The sequence below is a fragment of the Lipotes vexillifer genome, unplaced genomic scaffold (assembly GCF_000442215.2).
Source record: "Lipotes vexillifer unplaced genomic scaffold, Lipotes_vexillifer_v1.1 scaffold1783, whole genome shotgun sequence".
Classification (NCBI taxonomy): Eukaryota; Metazoa; Chordata; class Mammalia; order Artiodactyla; family Lipotidae; genus Lipotes; species Lipotes vexillifer.
In genome coordinates, this window is record NW_006777435.1 from 1,076,837 (window position 1) to 1,088,200 (window position 11,364).

Genomic DNA, 11,364 nt, shown 5'->3' on the forward strand with positions numbered 1-11,364 from the left:
GCAGAGCACAGGCTCCAGATGCTCAGGCTCAGCAGCCATGGCTCACGGGCCCAGCCGTTCCGTGGCATGTGGGATCTTCCCAGACCGGGGCACGAACACGTGTCCCCTGCATTGGCAGGCGGACTCTGAACCACTGCACCACCAGGGAAGCCCTCCCATTTTTAAAGATAAAAGAAACTAAGGCATTTGTCCAAGGTCCAACAGCCAGAAGGCAGGGACTCCTGATTCAAACGCCTGGACTGGGCCCCAGAGCCCCAACTCTGCCATCCTCGCTCTCCCACCAGCATGTGATAAACTAACTGAAATGGCTTAGAATTGCTTGTCCAAACCCTGTGTCCCCTCCCGTATCTGCCCAGCACATGGACTGCAAAGGAGCCATGAGGGTTACGAGCGTGCACCAGATGCGGTCCCTGACCTCCCAGGGGACACACTCGAGTGAGACAGAGCCCCTCTGGCTTGGGTGACAGGGACTGAGAAGTGGGGGTGGCAGTGCCTGCACGAATGGCTCAATACAGGACAGGTGTGAGGCGAGAGTTCACACAAAGACCAGACAGGACATGGAGCAGAGGAACTGGGACTGAGGGCAGGGTCGTCACCTCAGAGACTATGGGGCCATGCAAGTTTGTGGACAGAGGCAGGGCAGACAGGGCTAGGGCAGCACTTCGGACAAATGAATGCGTCAACCATGGGACGGGGGGTGGGGGAAGAAGGGGGGCTTAGAGGAGAATCCAGCCAGGATACTGGCCGGGCGTGGGAACGTGACACAAACCTGCCAGGGCCAATCTCAACAGGCACCACGTTTATCAGATAAAGCAGCTTATTTTACCAGCCTTCTGGATGGAAAAGGACTACAATTTATTCAGAATGGTTCAAGCCCACATGGGAGAGGTGTGCTGGCTCCCCAATTTCTGACTGCTTATTGTCACCTCAGCCTAACTTGCTCTTTTCTTCAAATGTTAACTGGCCCGCCGCGGTCTCTGCATGAGCGCCCAGCGGCAGAAAGATCAAACACACTTTAAGGCTGCCCTGCAGCTGCCAAGCCGCCTCCCCTTCAGCACATCCTGGTACGTCTCACTCCCTCCTCTGTCACTGCCTCCCCAACCCTCTCTGAGAATCCCTGACAGGCTGTTACGGAGATCAACAACACTTACACTGAGTGCTTTCACAAACGACACGTGTCCACCTGGGCTGAAGCAAGAAAGAGCCCAGCATCTCTAGTCCTATTACAGCCTAGGAACCAGGCGGGCCGCTGCTCTTGCGCTCTCTCCACGGCACCAGCAGAGAAATAGCCGTGCCATGTATCCCTCCGCTGGGTACACAGCTTGTCAACAAGCCTGAGCTGCGTTCGCATGATGAGCTAAAGGCAGCAACTTGTGTGAACCTGGTTTAAATGAAAGGCAGGCAGGAACACCCCGTCCATTCAACTCTCCCAAACAGCCACAATGAAACAGAGATGGCATAAGCCAGGTGCCCAACTGCAATGACACTTTGGGGAGAGAAGATCTTAGTACAGACCGTCTCTGTACTCATTACCCACATGTCTGGGGCTGGAGTGGAGAGTGCTGGGTGGCCAAGGGTAGTCAGTCACAGCATCCCAGCTGCGGGGCACATGGCGAGCAGCCAGCAGATGTTCACCCCCTCCCTGTCCCACCATCCTCATTTTCCTGTCTGGAACCTGACAGTCAGAACTGAGGGCTTGATGCTTTCAGAGGCAATGGGATCCGACAGGTTTACTCTAGGCCTCATTTTAGAGACTGTCGCCAAGTTCACAGACTTGGGAGTCAGACACTTGGGTTTAGATTGGCTCCTTCCATTCTTTTTTTTTTTTTTTTAACATCTTTTTTGGGGTATAATTGCTTTACAATGGTGTGTTAGTTTCTGCTTTATAACAGAGTGAGTCAGTTATACATATATATATGTTCCCATATCTCTTCCCTCTTTGTCTCCCTCCCTCCCACCCTCCCTATCCCACCCCTCCAGACAGCCACAAAGAACCGAGCCGGTTTCCCTGTGCCATGCGGCTGCTTCCCACTGGCTATCTACCTTACGTTTGTTAGTATATATATGTCCATGTCTCTCTCTCGCCCTAACACACCTCACCCTTCCCCCTCCCCATATCCTCAAGTCTGTTCTCCAGTAGGTCTCTGTCTTTATTCCTGTTTTACCCCTAGGTTCTTCATAACATTTTTTTTTTCTTAAATTCCATATATATGTGTTAGCATACGGTATTTGTCCTTCTCTTTCTGACTTACTTCACTCTGTATGACAGACTCTAGATCTATCCACCTCATTACAAATAGCTCAATTTCGTTTCTTTTTATGGCTGAGTAATATTCCATTGTATATATGTGCCACATCTTCTTTATCCATTCATCCGACGACGGGCACTTAGGTTGTTTCCATCTCCGGGCTATTGTAAATAGAGCTGCAATGAACATTTTGGTACATGACTCTTTCTGAATTCTGGTTTCCTCAGGGTATATACCTAGTAGTGGGATTGCTGGGTCATATGGTAGTTCTATTTGTAGTTTTTTAAGGAACCTCCATACTGTTCTCCATAGTGGCTGAACCAATTCACATTCCCACCAGCAGTGCAAGAGTGTTCCCTTTTCTCCACACCCTCTCCAGCATTTATTGTTTCTAGATTTTTTGATGATGGCCATTCTGACTGGTGTGAGATGATATCTCATTGTAGTTTTGATTTGCATTTCTCTAATGATTAATGATGTTGAGCATTCTTTCATGTGTTTGTTGGCAGTCTGTATATCTTCTTTGGAGAAATGTCTATTTAGGTCTTCTGCCCATTTTTGGATTGGGTTGTTTATTTTTTTGTTATTGAGCTGCATGAGCTGCCTGTAAATTTTAGAGATTAATCCTTTGTCAGTTGATTCATTTGCAAATATTTTCTCCCATTCTGAGGGCTGTCTTTTGGTCTTGTTTATGGTTTCCTTTGCTGTGCAAAAGCTTTGAAGTTTCATTAGGTCCCATTTGTTTATTTTTGTTTTTATCTCCATTACTCTAGGAGATGGGTCAAGAAGGATCTTGCTGTGATTTATGTCATAGAGTGTTCTGCCTATGTTTTCCTCTAAGAGTTTGATAGTTTCTGGCCTTACATTTAGGTCTTTAATCCATTTTGAGCTTATTTTTGTGTATGGTGTTAGGGAGTGATCTAATCTCATACTTTTACATGTACCTGTCCAGTTTTCCCAGCACCACTTATTGAAGGGGCTGTCCTTTCTCCACTGTATATTCCTGCCACCTTTATCAAAGATAAGGTGACCATATGTGCATGGGTTTATCTCTGGGCTTTCTATCCTATTCCATTGATCTATCTTTCTGTTTTTGTGCCAGTACCATACTGTCTTGATTACTGTAGCTTTGTAGTATAGTCTGAAGTCAGGCAGCCTGATTCCTCCAGCTCCATTTTTTGTTCTCAAGATTGCTTTGGCTATTCGGGGTCTTTTGTGTTTCCATACAAATTGTGAAATTTTTTGTTCTAGTTCTGTGAAAAATGCCAGTGGTAGTTTGATAGGGATTGCATTGAATCTATAGATTGCTTTGGGGAGTAGAGTCATTTTCACAATGTTGATTCTTCCAATCCAAGAACATGGTATATCTCTCCATCTGTTTGTATCATCTTTAATTTCTTTCATCAGTGTCTTATAATTTTCTGCATACAGGTCTTTTGTCTCCTTAGGTAGGTTTATTCCTAGATATTTTATTCTTTTTGTTGCAATGGTAAATGGGAGTGTTTTCTTGATTTCACTTTCAGATTTTTCATCGTTAGTATATAGGAATGCCAGAGATTTCTGTGCATTAATTTTGTATCCTGCTACTTTACCAAATTCATTGATTAGCTCTAGTAGTTTTCTGGTAGCATCTTTAGGATTCTCTATGTATAGTATCATGTCATCTGCAAACAGTGACAGCTTTACTTCTTCTTTTCCGATTTGGATTCCTTTTATTTCCTTTTCTTCTCTGATTGCTGTGGCTAAAACTTCCAAAACTATGTTGAATAAGAGTGGTGAGAGTGGGCAACCTTGTCTTGTTCCTGACCTTAGTGGAAATGCTTTCAGTTTTTCGCCATTGAGGATGATGTTGGCTGTGGGCTTGTCATATACGGCCTTTATTATATTGAGGAAAGTTCCCTCTACACCTACTTTCTGCAGGGTTTTTATCATAAATGGGTGTTGAATTTTGTCAAAAGCTTTCTCTGCATCTATTGAGATGATCATATGGTTTTTCTCCTTCAATTTGTTAATATGGTTAATCACATTGATAGATTTGCGTATATTGAAGAATCCTTGCATTCCTGGAATAAACCCCACTTGATCATGGTGTATGATCCTTTTAATGTGCTGTTGGATTCTGTTTGCTAGTATTTTGTTGAGGATTTTTGCATCTATGTTCATCAGTGATATTGGCCTGTAGTTTTCTTTCTTTGTGACATCCTTGTCTGGTTTTGGTATCAAGGTGATGGTGGCCTCGTAGAATGAGTTTGGGAGTGTTCCTCCCTCTGCTATATTTTGGAAGAGTTTGAGAAGAATAGGTGTTAGCTCTTCTCTAAATGTTTGATAGAATTCGCCTGTGAAGCCATCTGGTCCTGGGCTTTTGTTTGTTGGAAGATTTTTAATCACAGTTTCAATTTCAGTGTTTGTGATTGGTCTGTTCATATTTTCTATTTCTTCCTGATTCAGTCTTGGCAGTTTGTGCATTTCTAAGAATTTGTCCATTTCTTCCAGATTGTCCATTTTATTGGCATAGAGTTGCTTGTAGTAATCCCTCATGATTTTTTTTATTTCTGCAGTGTCAGTTGTTACTTCTCCTTTTTCATTTCTGATTCTATTGATTTGAGTCTTCTCCCTTTTTTTCTTGATGAGTCTGGCTAATGGTTTATCTATTTTGTTTATCTTCTCAAAGAACCAGCTTTTAGTTTTATTGATCTTTGCTATTGTTTCCTTCATTTCTTTTTCATTTATTTCTGATCTGATTTTTATGATTTCTTTCCTTCTGCTAACTCTGGGGTTTTTTTGTTCTTCTTTCTCTAATTGCTTGAGGTGCAAGGTTAGGTTGTTTATTCGAGATGTTTCCTGCTTCTTAAGGTGGGCTTGTATTGCTATAAACTTCCCTCTTAGAACTGCTTTTGCTGCATCCCATAGGTTTTGGGTCGTTGTATCTCCATTGTCATTTGTTTCTAGGTATTTTTTAATTTCCTCTTTGATTTCTTCAGTGATCACTTCGTTATTAAGTAGTGTATTGTTTAGCCTCCATGTGTTTGTATTTTTTACAGCTCTTTTCCTATAATTGATATCTAGTCTCATGGCGTTGTGGTCGGAAAAGATACTTGATACAATTTCAATTTTCTTAAATTTACCAAGGCTTGATTTGTGACCCAAGATATGATCTATCCTGGAGAATGTTCCATGAGCACTTGAGAAAAATGTGTATTCTGTTGTTTTTGGATGGAGTGTCCTATAAATATCAATTAAGTCCATCCTGTTTAATGTATCATTTAAAGCTTGTGTTTCCTTATTTATTTTCATTTTGGATGATCTGTCCATTGGTGAAAGTGGGGTGTTGAAGTCCCCTACTATGAATGTGTTACTGTCGATTTCCCCTTTTATGGCTGCTAGTTTTTGCCTTATGTATTGAGGTGCTCCTATGTTGGGTGCATAAATATTTACAATTGTTATATCTTCTTCTTGGATCGATCCCTTGATCATTATGTAGTGTCCTTCTTTGTCTCTTCTGATAGTCCTTATTTTAAAGTCTATTTTGTCTGATATGAGAATTGCTACTCCAGCTTTCTTTTGGTTTCCATTTGCATGGAATATCTTTTTCCATCCCCTTACTTTCAGTCTGTATGTGTCTCTAGGTCTGAAGTGGGTCTCTTGTAGACAGCATATATATGGGTCTTGTTTTTGTATCCATTCAGCCAATCTTTGTCTTTTGGTGGGAGCATTTAGTACATTCACATTTAAGGTAATTATCGGCTCCTTCCATTCTTGGTCACCCTGGGCATCTGGAAGCTTGTCCTCAGAGAGGTCCTGTGATGACTCAAGGACCTATTGTATGTAAAACCCCAGCATAGTACCTGGCACAGAATGTGCATGCAATGAACGGAACCTTCTGGCACTATTAAGCACACAGTTGTTTGGAGACAGGTCCTAGTTTGACAAGTTAAACTAAGACTTCAAAATACTTAACAGCACCCAGTAGAATTTAGAGTTTGGTTTCTAAATTCTACTCCCAACCTAAAAGAAAGCAAGGCTCCTGAAGAAATGGCTGATTCCAGAGCTGGGTTAGGGAAGGTAAAAGATGAGCCTGTAACAAGCATCTTATACCAGAAGGTAGGGATGTGCTCCCCCAAAATGACCAGGACACACCAAAGGACACAGGAGTCAGCTTGAGAGGCTCCTACTGGTCAAATCTGGGATAACTGGAACATCAAAATAAACAATGACAGCAATGGATTGTAACACCCTTAACAAAACATATTATGAGCCTATATTGATAGTAAATGAATGGATAAATGGGGGGTAAGGGAAGGCACTTCCATACAGCAGACCCAAAAAATACAGAAAGAATGATGGAGGAAAAACAAAAATTATTCTTTGCAACCGTAATAGTAAAAAGATTCAAGCAAGAATCTTCACGGGAAGCTAAATGGGCCTAAGAATGGGACAATAATGAGGAACAGAATGCTCACAAGGTATTTACTTAAAGAACCTCCCCACAAAATTCTCATTAGTTACAAAAGGAAAAGGAACATACAGTGGAGAGACCACATAACACCTTAACCAAAAGATCGAGGTTAACATTGCAAACAAGGGGCAAGCAGGTGTTTAGGCCTGACTGACCCTCTGAGGAGACAAAAATCACACAATAACAGCCCATAAAAGTATAACCCAAATCTAATTAGGAAGAAGCATCAGAGAAACCCCAATCAAGGGAGACTCTAACAAAATAACCGGCCTCTAGTCTTCAAAATCATCAATGGTGTGAAGAACAAACTTGGAGGAACCGTCCCAGACCAAAGAAGCATCAAATGAGTTGACAACTAAACCCAGGAGGCAGAGAGGACTACAAGGCCATAAAGGACACACTGTACACCTGGAGAAACTGGATACACTGCAGGTTAAAGTACTGACTCAATCTTGGAGTTCTTGAATTAATAACTGTACTATGGATACAGTAAGAGGAAATATACACAGATATACACAACATATTATGCAATAAAGGAGTATGATGACTGCAATCCACTCTCAAATAGCTCAGAAGAAACATTTAGGTAGATTTTTCCACAGACCATTATGCCACAGCCAAGAAAACAGTTCAAATAGTCCTGTCACTGACGGGGTGATCATGCCAAAGCTCCCAAAGCATCATTTCTGCAGAATCTATTAACTACCACTTTTCCCCCACCAAAACGTCTAGGAATTACATCACTTTAAAGATAATGAAATTTTGGATTTGGCCCTTACTCTCTTTTTAAAAAATAACATTTACTGTGCTTTATGATCACAAGCTTAACACATGATTGTCATTTTAAGAAAAATATTTTTGATTGTCATTGTAAGAAAAATATTTTTTAAAATTTAATCACATATAATTTCCCACGAAAAAACAACTATTCACTTTGGTCTTCCTCAAAAACCTTTTTTTGTTTTAAATTTTATTTATTTATTTTTTGGCTGCATTAGGTTTTCGTTGCTGCGTGCGGGCTTTCTCTAGTTGCGGTGAGAGGGGGCTACTCTTCGTTGCGGTGCATGGGCTTCTCATTGCAGTGGCTTCTCTTGTTACGGGGTCTAGGCACACGGGCTCAGTAGTTGTGGCTCGCAGGCTCTAGAGCACAGGCTCAGTAGTTGTGGCACATGGGCTTAGTTGTTCCAGGGCATATGGGATCTTCCTGGACCAGGGCTCAAACCCGTGTCCCCTGCATTGGCAGGCAGATTCCTAACCACTGTGCCACCAGGGAAGTCCCCCACACCATTTTTATAATAGAAAATGTTATTAAAACCCAACATCAAATGGCAAACACCGAACTCCAGCTGCCCTCTAGCAAAGAACAAGCAGAGAGAGAGCCAAGAGGACACTCTCATCCCCAAAGGGCAGACTTACTGGGACTAGGAAGAAGGGAGAACAGCAGGCACCACTGGCCTCCCAGCCCGGGGACACGTGAGTCAACTGTGCTGGGTGCTCACCACAGTGGGCTCAGCTCCGCCACAGACTGCTGGGGTCTATCCAACGCACCAGGTTTCGCTATACCCTGTGAGGCCTCAAATCTTGGCATGGGCAGGGTAATTGTACCCACCCCCCAAATTCATATATTGAAGTCTTAGCCCCCACCAACGTGACTGTATTTCAAGACTGGATCTTTACAGAGGTAACTGGGCCCTAGTCCAATATGACTTATGTCCTTATAAGAAGAGATTATGATATGGACACACACAGACGGAAGACCACGTGAAGATAAAGGAAGAAGACAGCCATCTATAAGCCAAGGAGAGAGGGTTGGAATAGATCCTTCCCTCACGGCCCTCAGAAGAACCAACCTTGCAACACCTTGACCTCGAACTTCTAGCCTCCAGAACCCTGAGAATAAATTTCTGTTGTTTAAGCCACCCAGCATGGGACTCTGTTATGGCAGCCCTAGCAGATTAACACAGGTGGAAGGAGGTGGCAGGCCCCCACTGTCTGACATGCAATGGCTCATTTATTCTACACTACAGTCCTAAGGCTGAGGTGCTATTTTTATCCCTGATTTAGAAAGGAGGGAACAGAGGGTGAGGAAGGTCCAAAGCTCACGACAAGTCACACCAGGTGGCAGGCTGCAATGATTCCAGATCCATCACAGGGTCTGTGTGCTTTACTTCACACTGGCTACCATCAGAGAGAACGCCAAGGTCACCCGGTCAGACACCTTACCTTCACGTTACAGATGGGAAGTCTGAAGCTCTGCAAACTCAGAAAGTTATCCAAATAAACAGCTGAATAAACACACGAAGATTCCCTATCCTAGTCTTGCATTCTACTCACCAAACTGAAGCACCTTAAAATGGATGAGGATGCCTTCAGCCAGCAGACTGGACCTATGACAGCCATACCTCACGAAGGCAAAGGAGGCCTGGCCCCACCAGACCTGCAGAGAGGCCACCCACCCACCTCTGTGGCGTTAACACCGAGGAGAGAAACCTGCAGTCACCAGATGTCTATTTCCCCAAACATGAGGGAACCCCCAGCTGGTCAACCTGGCAGGAAGAGGATGCTCAAAGCTACAGAGAAATCACAAATAAACCAATGAACCCTGTGAAACAATGGATACTCAGGACACCTGTCCTGCAGTATGACCTTTGGTAAGTCACCTCACCTCTCTGACCTTCAGTTTTCTCACCTAGAAAATATCAACAGGTACCATATGTTGACATTTACAATGTGCAAGGCGCTGAGCTAGTTGCCACACACTCTCTCTCTCTCTCTCTCTCTCTCTCTCATCTGATCTTCAGAAGAGCCCTGGGGTGGGGGTGTTACCCCAGTGGCAGTCTTGGGAGTGCACTGCTCGGACTGGGATCCACCACAGCATTCACCCTGAAGGCACTCTCTTGTCAAGCTGCCAGCCAATGACTGACCACAGTGGGGGTATAGCGCCAGGCCACCTGTGCCCCATGCTAGACTCTTCCAATGAGAAACCTTCCTTTGCCTGGCTGAGACTTCCTCAGAGATACATTCCTACTCAACCCTCCTTCCTTTCCCCTCTCCTTTCCCCAGTGTCAGACCAGCACCCCAGACTGAAAGCTCTCCTGCTCCCTCTCCTTTACCCTTTATTGTTAGCTTTCCCAGTCAATCTCTTGCAGAACTAATTCTGTTCTCATTTTACAGATGAGAAAACTGAGGTGATTAACATGCCCAAGGTCAATCAGAATTCAAAGCCACATCTGATTCCAAAGTCCAAGCTCTTAAGGAGAAATTATGTTACACACTTTGTAAAGCAATGCCATACAAATCCACGTGACTATTTACAAAAAGCAATGCTGTGCCACGGGAAGGGCACCACATCAAGAAGTGGCTCCAACATTTATTAACAGAGTGACGTTCAGCAGATGAGTCCTTTAATCTTATTCTTCCTATCTTTTTTTCTTTAAGGTTTATTATTTATTTATTTTATTTATCTCTGGCTGTGTTCGTTCTTAGTTGCGGCATGCGGGATCTTTCGTTGCGGCTTTTCTCTCTCTAGTGGTGGCGTGCGGGTTCCAGACCATGTGAGCTCTGTAGTTTTCGGCACATGGGCTCTAGTTTAGACATGTGAGCTCAGTAGTTGTAGTGCTCAGACTTAGTTGCCCCGTGGCACGTGGGATCTTAGTTCCCTGACCAGGGATCGAACCCACATTCCCTACATTGTAAGGTGGATTCTTTACTACTGGACCACCAGGGAAGTCCCCTATTCTTTCTATCTTATGGATGATGAAGCTATCACCAAACCTGCTTACCTCACAAGGTAGTTGCTATAAATGCAATCAAATGAGATGCCTCCCCCAAGAAAAATGGCAAATAAACACAATATGTGAGCGGAAGATTCTGCTAACTGCAAAGCACTATGCAAACATATGGGGTAAATAAACAGTGGCCCCGAACCCAATGGTCCTCTTGAAGGTAGTGTCACTTTTCTTAAACAGGTCCCCAAAATATGGGAGAAAATGATTATGGGATTGGGAGACACAAAGAACAAAGTTAAATATTCCAAACTTCCAAATGGCTCTTATTTATACTCACATCCCCAGTATGTGTAGCAGTGCCTGGCACACATTAGGCACTCGGAAAATAACTGCTGAATGAAAACTTCAAAAAGACCCCCAACCACCATCTTTCTGTCCTCCAAGGCACAGGCTCAAGCTTCCCCCACAGCCTCAAGTGCAAAGCAGGATACCTGGCAGTTCATGTTGTCCTCTGCTTCAATGAGCTTCCCTCGATACACCTCACCAGTGTTCGTCTCACATGTCACGATGTGACCCTCAGCCTCATGTAGGACTTTAATCGGCACGCCAATAGACATCTCGGCAGGAAGAGAGTTCTACAGTGAGAGAGACAACAGTTAGTTCACCTTTCAGAGCCCAAGAAGGCATGTGGCAAACACCACGCCCTCAAGGTCTGAAACTACACAAAACTTAACCAAGACGCCAAAGGTGCGTTTGTTATTATTATTATTTTTTTTTTACAGAAAAAAGTAGCTTAACTCCTAGCTTGAAGGACCTATCTGGCAAACACATGCAAGATGTGGGTGGGGAGGAACAGGGGGGCTAGAGGGAAAGCTAATGGGAATGAAAAGTGCCTCCCATCTCCCTCCCACTGTAGATCACTTATTTTTCA

At 43.7% G+C, this 11,364-nt stretch overlaps 1 protein-coding gene across 1 annotated transcript in view; it reads right to left on the bottom strand.

Annotated features, from left to right (window-relative positions):
* Positions 1 to 11,062, bottom strand: part of SNRPD3 (small nuclear ribonucleoprotein D3 polypeptide) — a 13,610-nt gene extending 2,548 nt beyond the window's left edge. Inside the window, exon 1 of the mRNA XM_007451032.1 lies at positions 10,925 to 11,062. Coding sequence (XP_007451094.1) covers positions 10,925 to 11,050 — 126 coding nt within the window. The 5' untranslated portion in view covers positions 11,051 to 11,062. The remainder of the gene's footprint in view (positions 1 to 10,924) is intronic.
* Positions 11,063 to 11,364: the final 302 nt, after the last annotated feature.